The 27,116-nt window shown below is 27.5% G+C and overlaps 2 protein-coding genes across 3 annotated transcripts in view; both read left to right on the top strand.

Moving 5' to 3' along the window:
* The window catches only part of LOC129963179 (acetoacetyl-CoA synthetase-like), a 62,997-nt gene extending 58,479 nt beyond the window's left edge, over nt 1-4,518 (top strand). For both annotated transcript variants that reach the window (XM_056077332.1, XM_056077331.1), the window contains 2 exons: nt 1,355-1,557; nt 3,456-4,518. In XM_056077332.1, coding sequence (XP_055933307.1) covers nt 1,355-1,557; nt 3,456-3,593 — 341 coding nt within the window. In that variant the 3' untranslated portion in view covers nt 3,594-4,518. The remainder of the gene's footprint in view (nt 1-1,354; nt 1,558-3,455) is intronic.
* Nucleotides 4,519-21,667: 17,149 nt separating this feature from the next.
* LOC129964270 (acetoacetyl-CoA synthetase-like) overlaps nt 21,668-27,116 on the top strand; it is a 34,714-nt gene continuing 29,265 nt past the window's right edge. Inside the window, exons 1-2 of the mRNA XM_056079020.1 lie at nt 21,668-22,152; nt 26,918-27,049. Coding sequence (XP_055934995.1) covers nt 22,089-22,152; nt 26,918-27,049 — 196 coding nt within the window. The 5' untranslated portion in view covers nt 21,668-22,088. The remainder of the gene's footprint in view (nt 22,153-26,917; nt 27,050-27,116) is intronic.

Here is a 27,116-nt window from a genome sequence, read left to right as displayed (position 1 = left end):
TATTTTTCTTTTCTAGTCATTTCTGCTTCTGCTTACTTCGGGATCTAAAGAAATTCGAAAATTATTTTTTTCAAATCAGTAATTGATAAAAGATAAACAAGAAAAATTAACTCCTTATTTTTGAGAAATAGCAGATGTTACAGAAAAATTATGAAGTTGTATCTTCCTATAATTAAACCTTGTTTTTTTTAAGTAGTTTGAGTGCAAAATATTAAAGACATTCAAATTCATATAGAAAACAAGTAGTATATAAAAAATTAAGTCAATTCCTTTTTAGGTCAATGAATTTGTTTTTTTATTTTAGTTCCTTTTTGTTAAATAATTACAATTAATATAAATATGTATATACATATGACAGAATTACAAGATTAAGTGGCAAATATTTTTTAATTGAATTCCTATTTATTTTCTTACACTATTTATATATATCTTATATTATTTATTATCGGGTGTCGCGTCAGTAATCTCAGATCTTGGCGACAAACATGGCGATCAAATAGAAATTACTGGAACAAATTTAATTAATGAACTAATATTTAAGTTACTACACTACAAATTTAAAAAAAGTATTTGAACTTGAGTGGATGATAAAAAGTATTTTAATAGCGATTGAAAATTTGAACATGATTATATATATATATATATATATATATATATATATATATATATATATATATATATATATATATATATATATAATATAGGGAGAGTGTGAACTAATAGTAGGAATTGAATAACACATTATTAGAAAAAATTATTTAAAAAATAATTTAAGAATAAGTTTCCGATTGTGTAATTTAGTCTTACTTTTTTAATTATTGTAAAATAGTTATTATATATCAACAGCTTTATGAGAATTAATTTAAAATTATACTTCCGTGCGGAATTTCATCAGGTTATTGACTGTTTTTAAATTTAATTATTGATGCGACTTTATGAATTTTCTAATTTCTATCTACATATAAAACAGAAACTAATTTTTATTTGATGAGTGAATGAAAAAAGAACTTCTTATACATTTTTGCATGAAAATATAACACTTTCCACTATTGATGACAAAAAAAAAATGATTGCAACATAGACAATTTTGGCATCGTATCTTTTTTTCAATACAAAACATCAAGAAAAGTTGAGTCTTGAGTTAAAGTCAAAACCAAGAGAAACAAACATAAAAATGTTTAACTCCTTTTCATTTCTAATAACTTTATAGCTCCTACATTATAAAAATAGTTTTGAAAGTCAAACATCGGATGCTGTAAATAACAGTGAACCATGCATAAACTTTTGTTCTAAAAGGAATTTATGTTTAAACATTCTTAGAATGATCTTTAAATGAATACTCACTGTTTTGTAGTTCATACTATGGAAGAGCTCCAGGACTACATTTGCATAGGCCAGGACAATCTTGATGGAGATCAGCGAGTTGTCCTGTTTGTGAAGATGAAGAATGGATTCAAATATAATGAAGAATTCGCCAAGAAAGTGCAGAAGCAAGTTGAAACTCAGCTGACAGAAGAACACGTTCCAGCTTTAGTTCTCGAAGTACAAGACATTCCAGTAAGTTTTATTATAAAAATTCTAATTTAGGAATTATAAATGGGATTAAAATGAGTTAAAGCAATTATTAGATTTATTATAATAAGGATTTATTAAACTAAAAAAAGTAAATTACTTTGCATTAGTCAATAAGGAATAGAGAACACTTGATACAATTATGCAAGTTTTTTAACAGAATAAATTTGTATAAGAAGATAATCTCTCAAAATATGAATAAGAAATGGGCTTTATTGCATCAGCATTAGAGGAATATATAAACATTTAGAATTGAAATCGTTTAATAAAGCCTCAAAGTTGAAGCAACATAAATAAATGCATCGCTTGTTCTATTTTTCTAATTTAAAGCATGAATATTCGAATTTATTTCCAATTAATATGATATAATATATCAAAGGTTATATATTTTGCTTTTACTTAAATTTAGATAGCTTTTAACCTTTAAAGCATGCCTAAACCATCATTCTCCACGAAATTGATAGACTTGAAATGTGTTTGACAATTTCAGTAGCAAATTATTTATTTATTTATAAGGTAAAAATTTATTAAATGATACACACCATTTATAGATATTTCAAAAAAAAATTCCTTCCTTACTTCATTGAAATCAAGTTTCCCTAAGCGTCTTTACCTAACTATGAATAAATTGTTAACTAAATAAATATTTTAATAGATATATTATTTCTGTAGAAAGAAGCGTGATACTGTATTTATACACTAAGCCAAATATCTGAAATTTCTATTTTTAATCTTTATTCTAGAAATATCCGGGAAATTTTTATAGCTATTTTTTAGTTTCTACAGAAAAGATGCGAATCATAATTTAGTAGGGATAAAAAAATTTGTGAGTTGCATTAAGTAATTGAATTAAATATGCATTTGAATAAGAATTTTCATTATTTTGCTAGATAAATTTCATGATATTCTAGTTAGCAACGGAAGATTAATTCTGATAACAGTTTCGGAATCATGATGTTGTTTGTCAACTATATTAAGAAAATATAAGGACTCTGCCATTGCCTGTAATTCAATCAGAATCTGAATTCCTTTATTCAAGATAAAAATGTCATCCGATTTCAAAGAATGCCCTCTTTTTAAAGTATGTAAATTGCATTTGCATAAAGGGTCCACTATATATTTATATTTGCATCTTTTTTCAAATTTACTATTGCGAGCCTAATTTTTTCCCCTGTCTTTGCAAGTGACAAGTATTTATATTTTTATTGAGTGGTAATTGGTTTCAAAATGAAAAGCTTGACCGAATACATTTTTGATGGACTGTACCCTGTAAATACTGTATATAAAAGTGTTGAGCATTTAAATAGTTCATCCTTCCTTTTTTTTAAACATATTTTCAATTTTTTATTTGAATTTTGAAATCTGAATTTCGTTTTAGACGTTTTACGTTATTCTAATAGACACACTGAACCAGTGTGTGAAATTTCTGTACTGAGATATACTGCAATATCTGAATTTCTTTTTAATTCTGTATTTTATACTTCTTCTATATCTAATAAAGTGATGATCCCTACAGATAAAAGCCCCAAATGAAATGCTAGTTCAGTAACAATTTTGCCTTTGAAATTTTTAGTAAAAAAACGGAAGTATCATACAAAATGGAATTAAGCATATATCGATAACCGTATAACCGATATTTTCTTGTTAAATTATTTTTGAAATGTTATGTTATTTATAAGAACAGTTTCAGTAAGAATAAAAAATTCCTGATTTTTAGAAAACAATCAAGCGTTCTTCTATTTGCTTTACGAACTGTATAAAGATTAAAAATCGTTAACGAACTCATTGACTGATGCTTTATATTATTGTTATTATTTTTATACTTTCAATATACTGTATTATATATTGCTTAATAAAACTACTAATTAGAAATCTTTTTTCAGTACAATCTAAACGGCAAGAAGATGGAACGCCTTCTGAAGACGATTATTCAAACGAACGAAATTCCAGAAACGAATAATATTAAGAATCCAGAATGCCTGAAAGCCTACGTCAACATTCCCGAGCTTCAAGGTTACTAACCATCCCATTACTGCAGTTGAAAGTTTTTTGTTTACTTGGCACTATGCGATCGAGAACGAGCATAAATTTTGAAGAATATATTCTCATATAAAAAAAGTACAACTATATAAAATGCGTTTCAATGTTGTTTAAATTGCCAAGCGTTGTGTGGATTACATGTGTCTAAGTATAAAGTTAGATTAAGACTGAAATGACAGAAAAATAAACTTAGCTGTCTAAGGCATTGTTCTTATTTTAAGCATCAATCATACTATACGTTTTAGTATTTTTTTAAAAATGTGTTCATGATAAAGAAAAGTATAAGTTATTTTAATTGTTTTTTTAAGGAATATTGTATTATATGTATATAAAAACAATTGTTTGAGCTTTAAAGACAGTAAAGAGAACGAGTTTTCTTTTTACTGTATAAGGTAAACATTATTTAGCATTTAGATACAATATGGTAAAATGGATATCAATATATCTGGAAGCTCTTTACATTGCTTGAAGTGAAGTAGAAAATGCTATTATAAATTTTTTAAATAAAATGAATAATTTTATTTATGTGTTATGTGGTAAAAATAATATTAAGAAAATATGGGCCAGCAAATAATTTAAAAAATCATAAATAATATCTTAATATGTAAATCCTCTTTAAGCATCTATTTTAATAAGTTTATACCTTGGAAAAAATGGGAATGGCTTTTTTCATATCACTTTTAAGACAAACTTTTGCTGACAATATTTTATCACTGCTTATTTAGGCCTAACATTGCGGGTGGGTATACATAATTTAGAATATGTTTTTAATATACTATAGCTTTTCAATTTAATTATTTGCTCACATTGTAAATAAAACAGGGTACCATTTCGCAAATTTGTCAGTCCTTGATTTGTATCTTTTGTAACTGTTATTTTTGAAATAAAATAAACAGTGTTTTTGAATTGTGTTTGCATTTATTTTTTTTTAAGTACATAAACTTCTAAATTTTCAGGTTTTAATAAACAATCGCATGTGTGATCATGAGATACAAAAATGATGCATCATAACTAACAAATATTATTTGTAATTAATATTTTATTACTAATACTATTGGTAATAAATATTTGATAGTAATAAAGGCGGAAAAATATTTTGAATTATTACAAAGCAAAGAGAAAGTAATTCGAAATTAATTTTGAAGAACAACTAATCAATATAAAACTTTTACTGAGTTTTTTTCATTATGATGTAAATTTTTACGTTTCTTTCAAATCATAATACAGAATATGTCTGATATAGGATTTAGCAATGTTCGGCTAGAAAATCACTAAATTTTCCCTCTACAATTTGAAATGAAAAGAGGAAATATTAGAAGTATTTTTTATCTGTAGTGTTAGTAAAAAATTATCTCTTTTATCAATATTGATGAATTTGTAAAAGGAAAAAACTTGTTAATTTAATTTTAATCAAAACAAGTATCAAAACTATCTCAGGATTCCATCCGTTTATTTCTATGAAATGAAGGAAGGGAACTTAAATAATACATACAAAAAAGATAGCTTTTATTTTCTTTACACAGAAAGCTATGGTTTTACGATGAATATCCTTGAGAAGAAGAATATGAAATGCCTTGTTAATGTAATGTTTCATTTATTAAATAGCAAATTCATAAACGAAAGTATCTTTAGATTTAAAAAAACTAAGAACTAGTTCATAATTTTTAGTCTCTGGAAGAATTTTGCCAATTTTTATTTCATATGAAAGCTTATGACGTCGATTAATACTCTGATCATTAAGAAAGAAACATCATCACCCTTATTTTCATGCATTACCAAATCTCATACTTGTTCGAAATTAGATTATTAATATTAGCATTTTATGATTAGACGCTTTAAAAAGTGATTGTATGTATATTAGGGCTTTGCAGGACTATGTCACTCAAGAAATGGCTTAGAAAATAACTCTTTCATTAGCTGTTATTTTAATCATGGTAGTTTAAGAGCCAAAAATATCTTTTTGAAATAACTTTTGTATGATAATCTTTAATAAGCATCGAAACTCTTGGAGATGGATTTTGCAGTGCTAATTGTGTGTAGCATTTTTTACTATCCTCATTAACCTCGAATTATGCTTAGTTAAAATTAAGACTTCACAATTTGCGCCAACTAGAATTTTTAAAAAATAATAACTCGCCAGATGTGACAATTCAGGCAGTTTCAATTGCAACCTAAAAAACAAAAATTTAATTTCAACACAAATTAATTAATTTTTTTCCTTAAACCGAATTTTTCTCTCTCGTCATTATACCAGATGACGGCCATTTAGCGAACTTGGAAACTAGGTTTTAGTATAATTCTTCCTGGAACAAATATATCAGCATAATATATATCTTAATTTTGAAAATTTAAATTCAAAATTTCGCGAATCATCTTCTTGCATGGTTCAGTTTTCTAGAAAACTCCTTGAATTTTTATACTGCTGCATTTTAGTTAAAGTTTAAATAAATTGAACGTATTCCCAGAGGAACATGCATTTTATGAACTGATCCATGATGAACTGATGAGAGTTGTCTGCCTCAAACTTTCTTGCATGCTTTCTAATAAACTTGCCGTGTCAGAGAATACCTTACATGGGATTTCCGTGCAATAGTTAAGCAGCATTAATTTTTGGCACGAATTTAGATTTTTTACTGAATCTATTATATCATCCTTGGCGTGGAATCCCTTGCATGCGTTAATAGCATCCGAAAATCGGATTTGTGTTTTAGACAGTTTTTTTCAACCACCTGAAATAAAAGTTTGACACAAAATTGCACTCGTAGTCACAAAATCCCACGCCGCATTTGATATATTTAAATCATTATGTTTTTGAATCATCATGTGTAATTCACTATTCATAATTCAGCATTCTTTTATAAACATATAAATATTTCTGAAAGTCAAGACAGAAAGTCAAAAGAAGACAATCAAGCAGTCATCATTGTCAATGGCTCAAATTTTGACAGGATTCTAGATTCTAGATGTTAAATCTGTGCACCGAATTTTATCTATCTAGGTCTCCTCGTTTTGTAATAATCGTGTTAAATTATATTCGAATAGCCAGAAAGATCAACTTCCTCTCAACATATTTTAATCAAAATTTGATAGAAACCTGCAAATTTGGTGTATAGACCGTATAATAAATTTCAACCGTTTAGCTGAAAGTATTTTTGAGCTATATTTGTCACAGACAGACTGTTCGATATTTTTCAAAAAATGTGATTTTTAAACTTAGGAGGTCTAAAACATGGAGATTCGTCAAAATCTGGAGTTCGAATTTTTTTTGACGATTACCATACTTTCTCTAATGTCTGTGCGGAAGTAAAAAATGATCTCTAGGGTTGATGATCGAGTTGAAAGTCTGAATCCTGCTTTATATTACGAAGCAATGATTTTCATTGATTTTATGAAATTGATTGGTAATTTGTTAAATATAACTTTATTTGATGAAAATTGCTAGAACAAAAAATCAAAAGCTATCAAATAGTTGTTCAATTACCTTTTATGGAGGAACTGAAAATATTGACGTTGTGATTTTGGCTTGAATTTTATAAACTAAAAGATGATGAAAAAAACAAATTTAAAAACCCAGTTCAACCTTACTTTCTTTTATATCACATTTTTAAAAATCAATTTAATTATTTGATCAGTATGATATATGATAAATGATGGACACCTTTAATAATGGATAGTCCGTATGCTGTATAGGCTATAAAATATACATTTTTTTCAATCAAAATTGCATGGTAAGTTTGGGGAACAGACATTTCGGGATGTAACTTAATTTCTTACTGGTATTTTACTGCAAAAAAAGTAAGATATGCTTTAAAAATGGCAGAAATGATGTTCTATATATTTAAGCTTGAAATCTGAGTCAAGTTTTGGAATTCATTTATTTTGAAGTAACAGTTTTTTTTATTTGCTGCAACATTGCATCTCAAGAAAGACGAATAAAATACCATCTCCGTCAGACCTTACACAGTATAAAGAAATAATAGAAACAACGCAGTAGAAATTGTTTCGTATTGTTTATGTGAAAATGCATTTGCCTTTGGTAATAATTTTACAAATATCATTGTTAGTAATGTTCAATATTATAGTCAGGATCATGTCCATCATTACATAATAAAGATGAATCATAGAAAATAATATTAATAGAAAATTTGAAAAATAACCCGTACCAGTGCAGATATTATAGAGGTGATAATAGGAATGACATTTCAGATTTGTAAACACCCTAGCGGGCTCCGTATGCGAATAATTAATTGTAAATTAGAAAATAATCAGAATAAAAACATCTTCAGTTTATTAAAACAAATGTATTTTTTTTTTATCTGGACATATTGCTTAACTGGAAATATTTCGTAACTATAAAGAGAAAATTTTGAAATCAATTTGCCAATCCCTTTCTAATGCATTAGAGATCTGAAAAGTTTTCGAATTATTTTTTTTTTTTTCGGAAGCAATACAAAATTTTAATGATTTTAGAACTCGTAATTATAAATTAATACATTAATTCACAAATATTGATTTCATACAGGTGGCGCCATCTTGTTGCCAGTTGACGAAATTTAAATTTTAAAATTATATAGTATTTGCAATTATGAATTACGAAATACTGAAAAAAATAGAATGTTATAATAATAAAATTTTTTAAATATATATATATGGTAAAAAGTGTTAAATAATAATTTTTATCAAAAAAAAAAAAGCAGAATTATAAAGAAATTGTTCCTGAATGAATATCGTGAATAAGAAATTTTTATTCTTCAAAACTTCGAATAAATTACGAATAAATTTAAAATTCCAATTCACACAGAGTATTTTTATCAGAATCTCATTATTATTATTTATTATTATTTTTTTTATAAATTTATAAAATGCATGACTAGATTTTGATAAGTATAATTCATTTATACTAATAAATTGAAGAGAATATTTCTTTAAATTGGAAAAAAAATGAAGATATTTTGTACATTATAATATGCAGGCAGATTATTTAGGACAAACAGAAAGCCACAAGCATTGATTTTCTTTTAGTCCTAAGAGGAATTTCTAGATCATTTTCAAAACTGATAAAAAGGAAAGACTCAATCGAAATAAAGCATTTTATCAGCTTCTATAGGCATCTTAAGACTTGCATCTTAGTTGCACAATAAAATTTTCTTTTAGAATTACCTAGAATGACAGAAAAAATGACGAATCATTCGAAGGTCGATCAAGTGAAAAAAAATGCCAATAAACAATTGAAGTGTTCCAGAAGTTAGCATGGAGTTCAAGGTGGTTGGTCGCATACAAATAAACAAAACCGCCTCATGACACTCTTGTTTATGTTTCGCAATATGATAAACTTACTCTCTCCAATTTACGGTTACTGAAATATATCTTTAAGAAAAAGTTATTTCATATAGGTTATTGTGATTTTTTTTATAATACTAGGAAAAAAAAAAAGCAAAATATATTCGATCACGGAAAATACTGAAATATTTTGAATATTTGTAGGAACAAGATTATGAAATATATTTAAAGAATTTTTTTCATTAAGTTAAGATTTTTATTCTTAGCAAAATGCAAATAAGGTTAATGAAATACATGTTGAGGAAAATAAAATTTTAATTTTTTATATTATAATCATATTTCTAGTCATTATCGAAAAAAAAAATTAAAAATGAATGTTGTTCTCTTGTGTTAAAGTTCAAACAAATAGTTTGAGTCAAATTAAATAATATTGATGTTTGTTTAGTTGTATTATAAATTCAATATCAATAAAAAAGACAAAACTTCATTGTTTATGAAATTTTTTTAAACAATTTGCTTTTAACAATCTGTATCTCTTTATTTATAAATATAAATTACTTTTTATTATTTACCTATTTTTAAAATAAATAAATTCTATTTAATATTCAAGGTTAAATGTGGGATTTTCTACAATAAATTATAATATTCAGTAAATATTTTAGCATTCACTGCATTGTTATAAATTTAACTAGACTGAAGGGGTAAGTGCATTTGAAAATTTTACATTAAGTCTTCACGGACTGATTTAAGCATTTAGAAATATTATCTGTTATGAGGTTTGAATTTAAAATTAGCTCAACAACAATGTTTTACAAAAGAATTCGCTTCTAAATTTATATTCCCTCAAGCTCATTTCAGTTAATCAAACTGCATTTTCCTTTTAAATTAAAAAAATGACAAAGCCAAATTTGGGAAAATTTCGTTTAGATGGTTGATCATGCATATTTGAATATAATACAACAACATAATGTATACATAAATAAGTATATGCAATAAAATATAGCAAATTAACGATGAATCAAGGATAGAAAATTTAATTTGTAAATCTGTTTAAAACACATTCAGAATGAATAAGACATTAAATATGTTTCCACCATGTACTGTCAATATGTTCAAACTTCAAATGCTTAGCTCTTGCAGTTTATTCATACGCCTAGAATTTTATTGTCAACTTTACTTGATAAACTCACATTTAGCCTTTTGATTTTTTAAAAATATTAAGTTTTATTTCCTCATTTAAGTTATGTTAACATTTTAAAGAAACTTTATAACGTCGTATTAAAGTTTTATACTTTTGTATTGTTATGATTTTACTATTTTGTTTGGAGGAGAATTGTCAACTTAAGAATTATGTTGCCATAATAAACGAAAATTAATTAAAAAATTAAAATGGATGCTCTTAGGAAAAAGGAAAATACGAATTCCCAATCTCATATTTTTGATACTGAAATTTGCAAAAAAAGGGTTCAGAAACTAATAAAGATAATAACAAATTACAGATAAGAAAGGATCAAAATAGGAAAAAAATTTACGAAATTATTAAAAAGGCAATATAAAATCAAAGTATCAAGTTTTTTTTATGTCATATATTTAAGATCATATATTTAAAAACAAATATATAAATTTTATTTATTTTTTGACATTTTATGAATTAAAAACATTTTATAAAATCATTAAAAAAATTTCAGTAATTTTTCACTATGAAATGCAGTGTGGTCATAAAGTCTTCACCTGATTTTTAAAAAAATACCACGAAAGAATTATACATAGGAGATTGAATATAACATAGGAGATTTTTTTTACTATGCAGTTATCGTGTTTTTAAATTCTTTTTAGTTCAACAGATAGCGCAATTAATCAGAAATAGATTGATGATTTTACATTCGATTGCGATCAAAATGATTTTACACTCAATATTAATTCGATAATGATTTTAATTAGATTATTATCAAAATGGATCAACGATGAAAAAAGTTCAATTTTTTCTTTGGTTTTATGAATTCAAATCTTACATTACTGTTCAGAGTCAGTTTTGGGGTTATATAAAAGACAAGAAGACTGCAACATTAATTGAAGACACTGATGCACTCAAAGTTAGGATCACAGATGATGTGTCTAGTGTAACAGCCGAAATGTTGAACGCTATTTGATAAAACACGAAAATGACTTTCTTCTTGACTTTCTTCGAGCTACAAAGAATTTTACATCGAAATTTATTGACGTTAAAAGTTTCGTTGGAACCTTTTGTCTTTGTAAATGTCTTTACAATATATCGAAACAACTATGTGTTGTAGTATGACAATTTTTTACATTTAATTTAAAAATTTTAATTTTAATTTAATTTACAGAATGATTTTGTGATTACTCTGTATATTATCAATATTTGCTAATTAATTTTCAAAATTGATGCTCTCTTTAAAATAATTCTTTTGTATTCAGAGTCAATGTAATTCTTTTGATAAAAAGGAACATTAACAAAATAAATCCCAATTTCTTCCAAAATAGAACTTATTTATCATTGAAAGTGCATTGTTTATAGTTGATAAATCTTATATTTTAAGTAATACTAATGCAATATTCTTTTACGAATAATTAAAATTTGCTTATCCACAATCTTATATTTAAATTTGTGAAGTGTAGATCAAAATTGCAGTATTCTCAACCTTTAAATAAGCTTATCAGAGGAGTTTTCTTGATTTGATGAAGTATGACTATTTTGCATTTCATTACCTGTGAAGTGGAAAGATCCAATTGATAAGCTAGTTGTTGACCGAAGTTGACACCAGCAGAAATCCGAATTCGCTTCAAAATGAATTGTATCAAATGAATAATCATTTTCAACATATATATTTTATCTACAAAATTATCAACATTACAATTTGCGCATTTTTAACATGATAATTTTTATAGTATGGCACGCTGCCTGTAAATTATTACATGTCGGTTGAGAAAAAACCAGCATCAAATTGTTTTACTGCTAAAACATTTGTATTGCAGTTATTTCTTAGCTAGTAGGCGCTCAGTGAGATATAATTTTTCACAATATTTATTAGATAATTAATTAACAAACAATCAAAATTAATGTTCAGAATATAATATTGCAAATATCCCTTCCTCCATTTTTTACATTTTTAAAATTCGGACAGTAAACATTTCAGTGATATCAGTTCTATTTTCTTAATATTTTTTTCCTAATTTTAATAAATATTTTATATATATTTTGAATACATCTTACAACATTGCTTTTAATCGATTTTTTTCACTGGATTTGTGCTCATGCGCATTGCGACAATATTGATACAATACGATATTTTGTAATTACATTAATTCTGCCATATATAAGACTAAAAAATAAAATAAAAATAGAGAAATCCAGCCTAAAAACCTTATCATCCTATTTTTTCCGGACTAAAGAACGATTCATCCTTAAATTTCTTCTTGGTTAGTTACATTTTATTATTATTATTTATTGTGCGGGAATATATATATCTTCGAGCCAATATTCTATCTCTATCTATCCACACTATCCCGAGAATTCTTCAAATATTGCGAAGTTAGTAATTGCGCAATATTTGAAGAATTCTTTGAGACTGAATACAAAATAAAATGTATTTTTTTGCATTTTAACTCATTAGCTGATGTTGTCTATCAAGAGTGTTTTAGCCTTCTGTTTCATTAACTAAATTACAAAAATGAATTAATTATCAAATAATAATCTTTATTAAATCACGTGTTTTAAATCATTAAATATATAACAATGATTACAAATTTTAGTTAAGCAACTATTATTGCATCATAATTGTACAAAACTCTCAGTATATTTCTGAAATAGTTAAGATAACATGCCCTCAAATTATTCCAAAGATGGAAATTGATCTCAGGAATATCTTTTCTTTAATTGATTAGAATTGACTTTACCTCCCATATAAATAGGAAGTTGGTTGGACATGCGTAAGAATTATTGCGGCAATAAATATAAGAAAAATTACATGACATACATGATTTTACTTTCTCATATGTCATCAATTGTGTTCCGGTAAATGTGAGTAATGGATTAGGATTAATATTCACTGCGATTATTATTAATTATAACTAATTAATAATAATCGCATAATTATTAGTTTTAATAATTATCAACATTATTAACACTAACTGCGATTATTATTACCAATAATTAATCATTCTGACTATAACATATGCACAAAAAACATTGCAGTTATCAAAATTCGATTTAATTTCACAAAAAACGAAAAAGGCAAGTTCCGGATAGATTAAATTTGACATATTCTCTTTATATTATAAAGTGTAAGAGATATCCCAGTTTAGTTTGGATAATATTTCTGTTTTTTATTGAGTGCCTCAAATATCCAGAATTTTCTTCGGAATTTCTTAGATTATGATTTTGACACATAAGTAAATACTTCATATTATGATTAAATTACTTTGATTTCAGTTTAAAAAATTAATCAAAAAATAGAATGAAAGCAAGTTCTCCTTCACATTTTCATTAGAAAGAACATTATCACATTTATATGGTAAGAGAAAAATGTGATCAGAATGGTTCATTTCACTTTTCAGTTATCCAATTAGAACTGAAACAATTTTCAGTGTTAAAATAAATCTCCTGAATTAATCTCTATTATAAGTACAAAGACGTGTAAAGTGCCGACTTACTTTCTCGTACTTGTAGTATAGAAAAAGTATGTAGTAATCAAAAAATACAAACTCGAGATTTTGAGGAATCTCTACATTTTTAGACCTCCCTGATTTGGAGAAACACGTTTTTGGAAAACGTCCGTCCGTCTCTCTGTGACAAAGACAACTCAAAAAGGTTTTGAACTAGATGATTAAAATTTGGTATACGGTCTTTAAACTAAATTTGCAGCTATTTATGAAATCTTTTGTAAAGTCTGTTCAGAGGAAGTTCGTCTGTCCGACTGTTTGAATTTAAGTTGCCACGACAACTACAAATCGAAGTGAGCTAGATAGATAAAATTAGGTGCACATATTTAACATCTATAGTATAGACAACTGTCAAATTTTGCTCCAAATCCAGCTGTTGGTTGACTGTCCGTTGATCTGTACTTTGAGAAACATGTAAACGTGGCAGTTCAAAAACCCAATGATTTAAATATATCAAATTCGGTATAGAAATCTGTGACTACAAATGAAGTTTTATGTCAAATTTTTGTTTCAATCGGTTGAGAAAAACGTGTCTAAAACAAAATTACACCAAATAACTCGCCAAGGATGACATGATAGATTCAGTAAAAAGGTTAAATTCAAGGCCAAAAGTTAATATTTCGTAACTATCGCACGCCAATACCATAGAAGGCGTTCTCTTGTATGACATGTTTGTTAGAGAGTATGCAAGAAAGTTTTGCGGAGACCACCCCCTCTGATATTATGGAAATGACAAAGTGCACAGAAAAATTGTATTTAATATTTTAGCAACGAGATTTTATTTTTAAATGTAATGGATAAAACAATAAAATGTGTGGCGAAAGCTTATAAGCCAGTTAACAGCTACCCGATCAATTGCCTTTATATCGTGATGATGTTACTGGGCTGCGAACCACAAGGTCCCAGGTTCTATCTTTGCTCATGCCAATTAGCTACATTGGTGACCTCGGACGTGATCCTTTAACCTTCGTAAAGCTGTTGTGGCGCCATCTACCCGTAACCAAAGTCCTCCGACTCACTTGACGCAGCAATCCAAAGTCGTCAGACTCATTTGATGCAGCACATCAGCAACCACTTACCCACACACGCTCGCCATAACGCTTGGCGCTACTTAAATGGGTACAGGCGCATTAGAATCAACAGCTAATACATCACCACTCAACAGCCATATCTCGACTCACTGGAATTAGAGTCTGTAGTGAAAGCTTATAAGCCAGTTAACAGGTAAGCTACCCGAGCAATTGCTTTGTATGGTGGTCATCTTACTGGACTGCGAACCACTGGGTCCCAGGTTCTATCTTCGCTCGTACCAATCGGCTACAAATGTGTTGTGGTAAAATGCGCCTAACAAGGTACCGCAAATGGTGATAAAAATTAAATCGCAGATTAAAATTGAATACAAATACACTAAAAAGTTCCAGAAAATCTTTCAAAATCTCCGAAAATCTTATTTTTTAAAATGGTGTAGAAGGGGCTTTGATGCAATGATATTTTTCGATGCTACTAAGGAAAAATACTACAAGTTCGATTACTTTTTGATTGAAAATTCAATAAAACTTTTGAAAAACCTTCTCTTAGTAAACACTTATTATCCATGAAGTATTTATTTTTATTAAAAAAAATGCGCATTGCAGAAAAACTTCAGCTACTGAGTTTAAAGCTTCCAATGTTTTGTGTGTGATCAAACACACAAAACAATGGAAGCTGTAATTAATAAAACATTAAAAACAACTTAAAAAGACGTAATAGTAATTTAAAATGTATATATAGTTAATAAAAAAACATTAAAAATATATAAATGATTTAAAAGCTGTAAGTTTTAAATCATAAAAATATTAAGAAACGTATAATGATATTTAAAAGTTGAATACACTCAAAAATTCGAGATTTGTTAAATAATTTAATTTATAATAATAATATAGCAATAACATTGCCCAGAGGTTAAGAACTCTATAATTCAAGAACACCTATAACATTTGCACATTGGCAGTCTTATAGACTTTTGAATTTAGAAGTTGGAAACATTAAACTTTAAAAACGCGCTAAAAGATTTATTAAAAAGTATCTTGCGAAAATTGATTGAACACTTATAAAATGAATAGAATGAAAAATTATCGACATATTTACATTTGACAAGCATATTCTCGAATAAACCATTGACGCTAAACGTTCTTGCTGGTATGTCATATACAGCGTAGTATGTTATCAGAGTCAATTATATTTTTGATGATTTTATGAAAAGCAGAATTAGGAAAGATCACATCAAATTTCGGATTAGGAATGTCTAACACATTCCTATGTAAGCTGATGATATATCATGGCAATAAAAATGTTTATTTTTTTCAGAACAAAAAGAGCCGTTTGTTTGTATTTGCTCTGTATTTTGAATTTTATTTTATAGTAAGGATTCCAACTTTGACTTTCTTGTTTATTTTAAAATTCTTTTCTAAAATTGTAAACAATTAAATTCTATTTTATTAAGCTTAATTTCAAGAATAATAGTTCCAATTTTTCAGTTTCCTAAAGAAAAGTATCTAAAGCATTGTAGATAAAAAAAATAATGACTTTAAAGCTCGTGAGTACACGCACTTTAACGCTTCATTTACGTCGTCACAGAGGTATTGGATTATATGCATGTTTTTAGCCCAAAGTACAGGGTGTTTATAATTAAAGTTCCACTTTGAAATGGTTATAAAAGGAAAACTACTGGACCAAATGTTATCAAACTTGGTAATGGTTTAAAGAAGGTCATCAGAATTTCTTTTACGCCCCCCCCCCCAAAAAAAAGTTCAAACTCACCATCGGGGGGGGGGTTAAATAGCGCTGTATGCAATACAGTTAAGCAAAATAGGATAAAATATGTTTAATCGTTTCTGAAACGTATTACAAAGCATGTTCTATGTGGCGTCCGCCATTTTTTTGAGAGCAAGTTAAATCGTATTACTGCATTTTCAATAGTAGCGTTTAGCATATCAGGAGGAATTTTACGCACATGTCGGTGTACCACATCTTTCAGTTCCGCCACATTGTTTAGATTATCACCATAAACAGTGCTTTTGAGATAACATACATTAAACATGCTTTGTAACACGTTTTAGAAGCGATTAAACACATTTTAAACCGGCGTCTTCATGTCGAATTTAACTTAACAATATTGCATATAGCACCATTTTTTCCTTGGTGGTGAGTTTTCGAACTTTTTTTAGCAGAAAAGAAATTCCCACGAACTCCTTTAAACTATTGCTAAATTTGATAGCATTTGGTCCAGTAGCTTTTCTTTTGTAACCATTTCAAAGTGGAACTTTAATTTTAACCACCCTGTATATATAATACAATCTATTACCCAAACAATATAAATAGACAACCACTGAGATAACAATTATAAATTTTGGCTTAAAGTACATACAATACAATTTAATATTCAATCAGTATATTAAAAATTCATTTATAGACAGATAATCACTGAAATTATGATTATTAATTTTGGTAGCTAATGAAAATATTTTCGTCATCTCTTAAAGAGTTTAGCGGTTAAATGTAATCAATAAAGCATTATAAGCATATAATTAGTTTCGAATGGCAAAGGAGCGTTAAAGGTTAATAACGCATTAGTAAAAATACTGTTTTTAAGGAGTTGTCCTCAATAAAAACTTTGTGGTCGTTCGAAATAATGGAATCTTAAAACAAGCGAATTTTTAAGCATTTATATTTCATACAGAATTGTTGACATAATGTGGATGAAAATTTGTTCCCTTTTTTTTAATGTCATGGAACTTACGTAAAACTGAGGGTAACCTTACTTGCTTTGTCAGTAGGATTTTTAATTACTCACTATTTAATATGAAATATGCTTTTCTCTAATTTTTTTTATATAAATAGAATGTTTAATTTTTTATTATTTTCTATTATACGAAGAGAAAGTATTGTAATCGTCAAAAAATACAATATTTCATTCATACATTTTTGGAATTAGGTATATCTATACCCATATCATTCCATTTGTGAACATGATAATTTAAAATCGACTTGAGCTGGACGGATGAAATTTAGTGTATGTACTTTACTCCAAATTTGTAGGTTTCTTCTAAATTTTGAACGAAATACAGTCAGATAAAGTGATGACTAATTTGGTACAAAGATTTAATACTCAAGATTTTGTACCAAATTCTTCATAAAGCTGAGCCTTAATCGATCTATATTTTCGCATGCATGTAAATACAATAACTGAAAAATGCTATGACATAAATTAATGAAATTTGGTTGTAAACTTGTGACTAAACAGTAAGTAGTTCTATGACAAATGTTGGCTTCAGTCTATCAGAACAAATGTATCCAAAGTTTCAGATATCGTGCATTTATTGCAGGCCAGCAATTAATCGCTAGAACAGCGTTAAAGACTGCACTTTAGATCTAGTAAAATCTCTAGATTAACACCAAAGATCGATATTTTGGGACTATTGTTCGTCAATGTCATCCAAGGGTTTCATTGATTTACCCATGAGCCACAATTTTATGGGCTGGAGATGGAATTATACTTTCATTAGAGAATATGTGAGAACGTTTGGTGGAGACCATTACCACTTGTTAAAATCCTGAAAAGTATTTTGTGAATGAAATATCAGCCTTTAAATAAGCTGTGTTTAATTATAGTCAGTGGAAAATGAAACATATTATAGATCAATGTTTGGTAATCAACTGATAATCGCAAATTTCATTAGTTTTAATCTCAGAGTAAAATTCTTCTTATTATAGATAATTAATAGTAATGAATAGTTATAAACGGGATCTTCATTGTTTAAATTAGTCCGCTTCTCAGGTGTTTAGTAAAACTAGCATCAAATTGAATGGTAGAACAATGGCAAGCTGGATAACAAATAATTATGAGAAGTGTGAAAATAAAATCATGCTCTTTTCAGGAACAGTCACCTATAATATTGCTTAAAAGTATAAATAAGGTTTTAAATTAAATTTTTTAAAAATTTTACTTGCATATTAATGCATTAAAGCTATACGGAATGAATTTATATTAATTCATTTGTTTGAAAACAAAACTATATTTTATTATAAAAAGCATACCAATTTTTTTTGAATTTTTAGAAGAAATGTAATCTTAAAGAAGCAAAATTTAGCCAAAAGGAATGCAATATAATTCTTTAAAATTTTACATTTTAAAATAATTCTCTGTGTGATACCCCTTAATAATAGGAATCAATAAATTGAACTGATGAATATGAAGATACTACCCAGAAGAAATGATGGAATGAAGATGAGAAAAAAAAATTAGACGAATAAAATTGTTTCATATGCTTTTATGACTATGAATGGTAAAGGAAACGTGCTTCCCACGGGACGGGTTCTACCGTGACCGGTTATGATCCTTAGGATTAGATTCCGCCGATGCTATCAGATCAGGTCATTCAAATTTAAACCGAATGTCTTTAATTAGACAGGGTGGAGTACCCTGTGTGGTTACCCTATCTAATCTTACTGAAAACTGGAAATTGACCAAGTAGAAATATTCAGCCATGTTTGATGTGAATAGAAAAATGTTTGAAAAAAGATAAAATAGTCAGCCTTCGATATTAGATATTAATATTCATATTTTTGACATCATCAGAAAATTTTCAAGCTAACAGAAAAAAAATCACAAATGAGAACAGGTTTTCTCAATCAGACTTTAACATTGTCTCTAGCATTTAGGTCAAAAGACCACTTTATTCAATTTTAATTTGACTATACTTAGCATCCGCACATTGATTGGTCGACTCTCCGCAAAATCCGAAAGAACAATCCTCATAACGGAAAGCAGTTCATTGTCACGTCCTTGTAAGTCGTGTTTCGAAAGCTGGTGACAGTTGATGCAAGCCCTGAAAAGTTCGTCGCAATAAGACAAGGAATTAAAAATAATTATGGGGGTTCAAAAATCAAGAAGAAAATTAATTGTTATAAGAGGATTGCAACCACCCGAAGTACAATAATTCCTCGTCTGAAAAAAATATTGTACTTCTTTTGCTACATTTCAAATGTGGGGGGCAGAAAATACATTGGATTTAACTGGATTATCTTGTACACGGAATGCATTCTGATTTTAATCCTTACTGGATTTTTCGAAATTTTCCCCTTTGGTAAGGGGGGTTCATTTGAATAGCATCAGCATACTAAACAGGTGGCACACATTAGATTATTAGAAATAGTATTAGTTTAGAAATCTAGACTATAACTAGGACAGCTTTATTAATAGACAGATCATTTATCAAATTTTAATCTGATTCATTGCATAGGCATGTTCTTAACTTCACTTTTTACTTTTTAGTAAACAAAATATATTAAGTAAACTGTCAGTAGATTCTAATTCGAGGTTTTGATCCACCCGAAGCCCGAAAAGAAATTTTTGGAATTATATCTGTCAGTCTATGAACACGACAACTCAAAATAGAAGTAAACTAGAGGAATGAAATTTGGTATATGGGGATTACACCAAATTTATAGATTTCCACGGAATTTTGAACAAAATCCATTTAAATAAAGCCTGCTGTCCAGCTGTCTGAATATAAGTTAGCGTGATAACTACAAATACGAAGAGAGCTAGATGGATGAAATTTGGCGTACATATACATTAAAGTGTAAATTCATATCGAATTTTTAACCAAATCTTTCAAGGCTTGATCGTCTATCAGTAGATATTTTTTTCATGCATATAAATGAGATAATTCAAAAACGTAACAATTTCTATAATTGAAACTTAATTCACAATTTGTCATCTGATTCTAATTAAATTTTGAACACATCTGTCAAAGAATTGACTGTCTGCCGATCTGTGAATTATCATGTATTTAAAAGCGATAACACAAAAACACCATAACTTAGATAAAACAAATTTCATATTTGAACTTGTGACTTCAAATGTGATTGTTAAAAAAAATCTAACTTTAGTTTCAATAATAAGTTTTTCAATCGGATGGAAAAAGGTATCCAAAATATATATTCGGTTTTCTGGAACTTGTGTATTAATCGCATTTCAGCGATTAAACGAAATATCATATTCTTATAAACTCTTTTGTAGCTATTGTTCAACAAAATAACACAGAAGTTTATTTATCTAAAAGTGAGCACAAACGCTTCCAGTTGGCCAACTCCGTTATTTTATTAACCATTACAAATGAACCGTTTTTTTGAATGGGATTTATATAATTAATCATCAATTTCTTATATAAACATACAGACAGAATTTCGATAAAATTAAAGCTATCTATGGACTAAATAGATTAAAAAAATTGTCCAAGAGGGCTACTTTGTAATTATTAGCTTAATTTAATTCAGATCTAATTTTAAAGACATGTTAGCATTGTAAAAGTGTGTAGGCTTCGGAAAAAGATCTTTTCAGGTTCGAAAACCAATTTTCAAATTTTATTAAAACCCACCGTGTATGTAATATCAACACATGTTAAATCTAATGTTCAAAATTCTATCCGTTGGTGTGGTGTGGAAATTTAAGGAGCCAGGATGTTGCCTTGACCTCTTTTTTTAATTCCGGATTGAAGTTATGAAATTCGTCCCAAAAATCTTAACTGAAAAATATTTATTACAGTTTAAAATTAGACAGATAATGAATGCATGAAAAACGAATAAAATTATAAAAATGTTATTAATGATTCTTTTCCAAAATGTTCTAATTAAAATTAGCCTTTTTAAATATATTTTTGCAAAATCTAAACTGGACAATGTGCAAGTTTGATCATTTTACAAAAAGGAAAACAAAATTACAGGAATCAAAAATATAAAAATTGAAAACGCATATTCTTGAGAATAAATTTGATTTTTGAAAATCATTTTTTTTTACTTTTTTATCTAGAATTTTCTTATTTTAATTAAAAAAAAAGCATCAGAATTGTGAAAACGTTTTTTTTTCTTTCTTCCCTATCTGAACAAGAGGATCTACATTACAGATAATGAAATGCACACGATTTTTCAAAACCATATCAGGTCATTGGCAAATATACCTGTCACTAGTCGGTTGCTGCAATAGTAAAAAAAATAAACCAGAGACCTTATCAGTTTTATATGGGAGAATAAAACAAATCTGTCAATTACCACCACGAAAATCAGATAACCGAACGAAGATTCTTGAGAAAATTTTCTTCCCTGGTCTGTGAAAACAAAGGTAGCAATTCGTGATTTTTCTCACCATGAACTCTGGAGGGGTGTCGAAAACGAAATCGTCTGATTAACTTGCTTAAGAAAGCGGAACTAAATACAGAATTTCGTTACTCGTGAAACAAGCGCATTGCAAAGGGTGTCGAGGAGATGGAAAGTGAGAGAAGGGGAGGGGACTGATAGATAATTTAAGAGAAAAAAAAAGCTCCGAAAAGTGCTTAAAGATCTGATCGGGGAGAAGTAAAAATCAGTAGTCACATAAGTTTGGACTAAGACAGTCAACTAGCTCTGTTTGGTCAAGAGTTTCTGATTTTTTGACACATATTCATAGATTGAAGTGGGATTACTACAGTGGCATTATGCCTGGGTCAGTTGTCAACGACAACTCATTTTCAAATGGACTTCATAATGGAACTCTGAAAGGTAGGGTTATCATTTAATTTCATAAATTTAATAAATTTCAAATTAATATTCTACAGCTAAGTTAACATTGAGCATAAGAAATGTTCAAGATTTTCATTTCATATATATTCAAATCATCTTTTAGAAAAATTTTAATCTTGTCATGAAAATAAAGTTTCAATTTTTTTAAATAAGGTTTTTCTTATAAGACTAAAAATGATGCTTTATATCTTTAAAATACAATTTAAGCTTCCAATTCCTGAAAATAACACATCTATAACAGTTTTTTGCACATTCAATAAACCCAATATTCTTTGTCGATTGTTTTAAAAATACTATAAATGCCAACAAATTTCATAGATTATTTTAGAAATAATTTCAGCATTCATTTTTCATAAACATTGCTTCGTATAGAAAGTACTATTTCATAAACACCAACTATACAATCATATTTAAAAGAAATACTGTCGAATATTATTGAGAAAATTTTGTGATTGATATTTTGGATGTAATTCAAACTATATATTGGTAAAAAATCCGAAACATTCAATTAATTTAATGCATAATATATACTGAAATTTCAGTCTCCTGTTTGATGAACTTGTTATTGTGTGATTTCAAATGATTTTGAGTTAAAAATTATAAGAACTAATTTTTTAGTTGAAAAAATATGTTAGCTCACAGATATATAATTTAACTCCCCATCATAAAAGAAAGCGAACAAATTTTTTTTATCTTTCATATTTTCATGAATCTTTAAATAAATACATATAATAAAATTCTGAAAATTTTAAATAATAAATTCATATTTGTCATTCGCATTTGTGAAATTTTACTTTAGATCTTGAATAATACATTTAACTTCATTATCGAAGAAGGATCCCTTCTTTTTTTAGGCAATAATTCAAATAGAAAACTACGTACTATGGAAAGAAAAAGAGAACCCTTTTCAGATTCATAATTTTTTATATAAGATACGAGAGAATCCAAACGTCAAAGTGTAAGTGATTTAAATTGTTAAAAATAAATGTAAGATCATCAATATTATTTATTACTTCAAATAATTGCTAGCACTTTGTTGACATGAGGGAAAATATTTAGAGCAACAATTTTTAGATTTCAAAGATTTAGGCAATGTCTGTTGATATTTAAACTACTTAGGCATAGATATTTCAATTTCTTTTTACCTTTTATTTGAGTTTAGGTTCTTAAAATTAAAATTTGTTTATTTGTTACATTAACTTGATATTAAAAAGTATATAAATACACATACAAAACAAAAAAGAAATTTTAAAGAATTAACTTATAACTTATTTAAAACACATCCATTAGAACAAATAATGGCGGGCAATTCTCGAGTGCATTTTTTTTCGCAATAGGTGCCGGGCTTTGAAATAATCTTAGCTATTAAAAGGAAAAACAATTCGAAAAAGTTTCGTAACTTTGTTTTGATACTAGTTTTTATTAGTATTTGTATCTATACGCCGTTAATTCTATTATATTATGTATATTGTTAGTCACTCATGTCTAGTCGATTTATTGTCTAGTAGACTTAAAGAGTTCAATAAAAGTTTTTCGTATGTTTGGGTGCCTGGGGTGCTTCTCAAGAGCTTGAGTTTAATTCTTTCCTTGGCAATTTTAATGGTTTTATGTTCCCACTGGTAGACAGGTCATTTTGAATTAGGTCTCAACTTCTGTTTTATAGCACAATTAATAAATTCTGCAGTTAAATGAATTGATTTATTTTACCATTTTAAATCCGAAATTTTCGTAAATTATTCATAAAGCTGTTTTTATTTTGTTTCTTAAAAATAAGTGTTAATTTTTTAATACCGTCCAATATTAATTTCCAGATACTGTTTATAATAAGTTTGAAAATAATTTTCAGATACATTTTTAGAGTTACTCACATCTTAAGTTCTATTCTTTAAAGTTGCTTTTTGGTTAAAATGTATGAGGGAAAAGCATAGATTGAAGCGAACGTTTTTAATAATAAAACAAAATAAATATCCCTAAATTAATAGATGTTAATAATGCATACCTACTTTTTAAAAAGAGGATCTACATTTTCTTTGTTTATAAGAGATGATATAATTTTGCTTCAACTTATCCCTTTAATTAAAAATAATTTTTTAATACGCCAATCTTGAAAAGAAAACTCTTTCTTTTCTGATTGCTTTCATTTTTATGTAAGAAAATGTAAACACATTGTAATAAAAAATTTAGCTTATTTAATTTATGACATCATAAATGAAGTTTATCTTATCGTTATCAGATTGCTGTCTTAATCTGTTCTAATACGCTTTTACTTTTATTTCATTTCGAATTCGTCACTGAATTGAAGAAAGTCGTCACGCCATTCTGTGCGCAGTGATGCGTTTCATTTCACTTAGAAGTTTATCATTTTGAACTTCTACTGAATGCTCATTTTAGTTTATCATTTGATGGCAATATAAATGACGAGTGTCTTTCATTATCATTAATAATACAATGAAAAATTTCAAAAACGACTTCATAAATTTTTTTAAATTCTGCTTTTTTAATAGCGATAATAATGATAATTTTCTTGTGGAAAATTAGAAACGATAGAAAATTATTTTCAAATGCAGATTCTTGAGGATGCCAAAATTATTTTTGATTTATTTTCTTAATATTATTCGAAACGAATTCGAAGGTATTTAAAATTATATTTATTTTTTCGAAAAGTGAATCTTAAAAAGGCTTTTTTTTTTGGAAACTCATTTTGTAATCTGCCTAAAATATTTAATCGGTAAATATTATCTGTAAATTATCAAAAACGTTCAGGATTATTCAATAAGATTTGAATGTACATTTTTTTTAATGTTGTTAGAAAAAAATGCAAATGTATTTAATATAATACTTGATTTTTTTCAAAAAATGAATCTTAAAAATTCTGGTGTTTTTTTTTTTTTTTTTTTTGGAAATTCCTTTTGTGATCTAATGCTTAAACTAATAATCGTACAAGAAAAATGAAGGATAATTCGATGGGATTTAAATCTTACATTGGACATAGTATCGTATATGTTTGTAATGAATTCGTAATTTGCCTATCTTATTTTTATATAGAAAACGTCTTAAAAAATTATCTAATTTGTTAAATAATTAGAAATTTCTCGAGAAATTCAGAGGGTATCATAACGTATAATGTGTGATATATTTTTTGGAGGTTAAGAATATTAAAATACAATATTACCCCTTTTTTATGTTACTACCTTCATCACAAATCCATTGTTTACAACATTTTTTGTAATTCCCTTCAGATTTCCTATGTTCACCATAAAAAAAATCCTGAACTGTAAGCTTATGAAATAATCCTGTGTCTCCTACCATTTACGCTGCGACAGCAAATACAAGCGGGGAAAATTCCACATAAAAGGGCCTCATAATCAACCATATAAGCTTATCTGTAAAGATGGGGGACGGTAATAAATTTCGACAACCTTATGAATTTAAATTGCTAAAGATATAAAAATATAAAGGAGAAAAAAAAAAGAAACCCTTTATGAACTACATATTTCAGAAAGAAAAGTTCTGTCTAAACCATGTCCATCTGCTTCTGAGATTTCATAGATTGTAGGTAACTGCTCTTTTCTGTCGTAGGATCCATTCTAAAATTGTCTATGGTCTCTAATTGCAACTTTTATGGAAATTAAATCCAGTTATACCATGATAACTGAAAATATATATTTCATTTATATAAAGAATAATTATAGAATATAGTAGATAATTCTATGCTTATACTGTAAAAAAAACCCCAACTAAATTAAAAGAATATATTACAAAATATTTTAATTACTCCACTGCTTATTATTGAATAAACAAAAAAAATGAAGGCAAGTAATTATCAACAATTAATTTACCTATGATGTAAGTATTAAGAACAAGAATGAAATACTCTATAATATTAATGACACTCATTTAAGAAAAGTTTATCAGTTTTCTTAAACATTTTTTTAAAGTTTGTAAGTGACCTCCCGCTATTTACTCCACTATTCCCATGGTCCAATAGGAACGTATAAAACCTGGCATAGTTTTGCATCATAAATTTGATTCTGCGTTTGTTGCAGGCACAGTGAGAGATTTCACACTAGGCATCTACTTAGGGCCTCTGGAGTGAAAGGGGGCCACAAGAAGGAAGATTAAAAACATTATTACTAGTTCCTAAATAAATAAATTTCTAGAAAATACGGTATTTTGAAATATTAGATAGTATTAACATTCTGTAAAGCCTAAGGTAAACCTCTGATAAGGTTTTTATGAATTTCATTCGTTGAATTAGTTATTACAGTAATAATAAAAAGCGAGCTTCTTTTTAAAAATAATTAAAAAATTTAAAATAACAAACGTACAGTTATCAGTTATAACAATTAAATAAATAAAAATATATACTTCTTCAAAAGATTTATAAAGTAAAAAAATTAACCTGAAATAAACCATCATCATAGTATTAAATCCACCATATTAAGTTAAAAGAATGTACTGAAATGTGATTCTGTTGATCCGATCAGTTCATTAAGAGAAGTCATCTTTAAGAGTCCTCACTATGCAATACTTAACGTTACTGTGTAGGCAAGCACTGAGTGCTGTAAAGTATTTGCGCAATTTTTTTTCATTGAAATTTATAAATATATTTTAATATATGTAGTAATTTCATTGATTTTTACTATTGATATGTAATGGAATACGATGAAGATATAAATTTCGTGTAAGATTAAAATTACGTTATTGATTGCAGTTTACTATTAATGTTATTTTCATTTTTCAGTGAGTTTAGGAAAAAATGGATTTGTCGATACAATGGGAAGGCAAACGAGCCTCGTCTGGAATAAAAAAGTGCCGAATACAGAAATGGATAAATTCAAGAAGGTCATCGAAGAAAAGTACAGCAGACGCTTCAGTAAGTTACAATTTCGTTATTACACCTTTCTAACTCACTTAGTTTTTAAAAATAAATTATATGCTTA

The sequence above is a fragment of the Argiope bruennichi genome, chromosome 3 (genome assembly GCF_947563725.1).
Source record: "Argiope bruennichi chromosome 3, qqArgBrue1.1, whole genome shotgun sequence".
NCBI lineage: Eukaryota > Metazoa > Arthropoda > Arachnida > Araneae > Araneidae > Argiope > Argiope bruennichi.
This window is presented reverse-complemented; position numbering and strand designations above follow the sequence as displayed.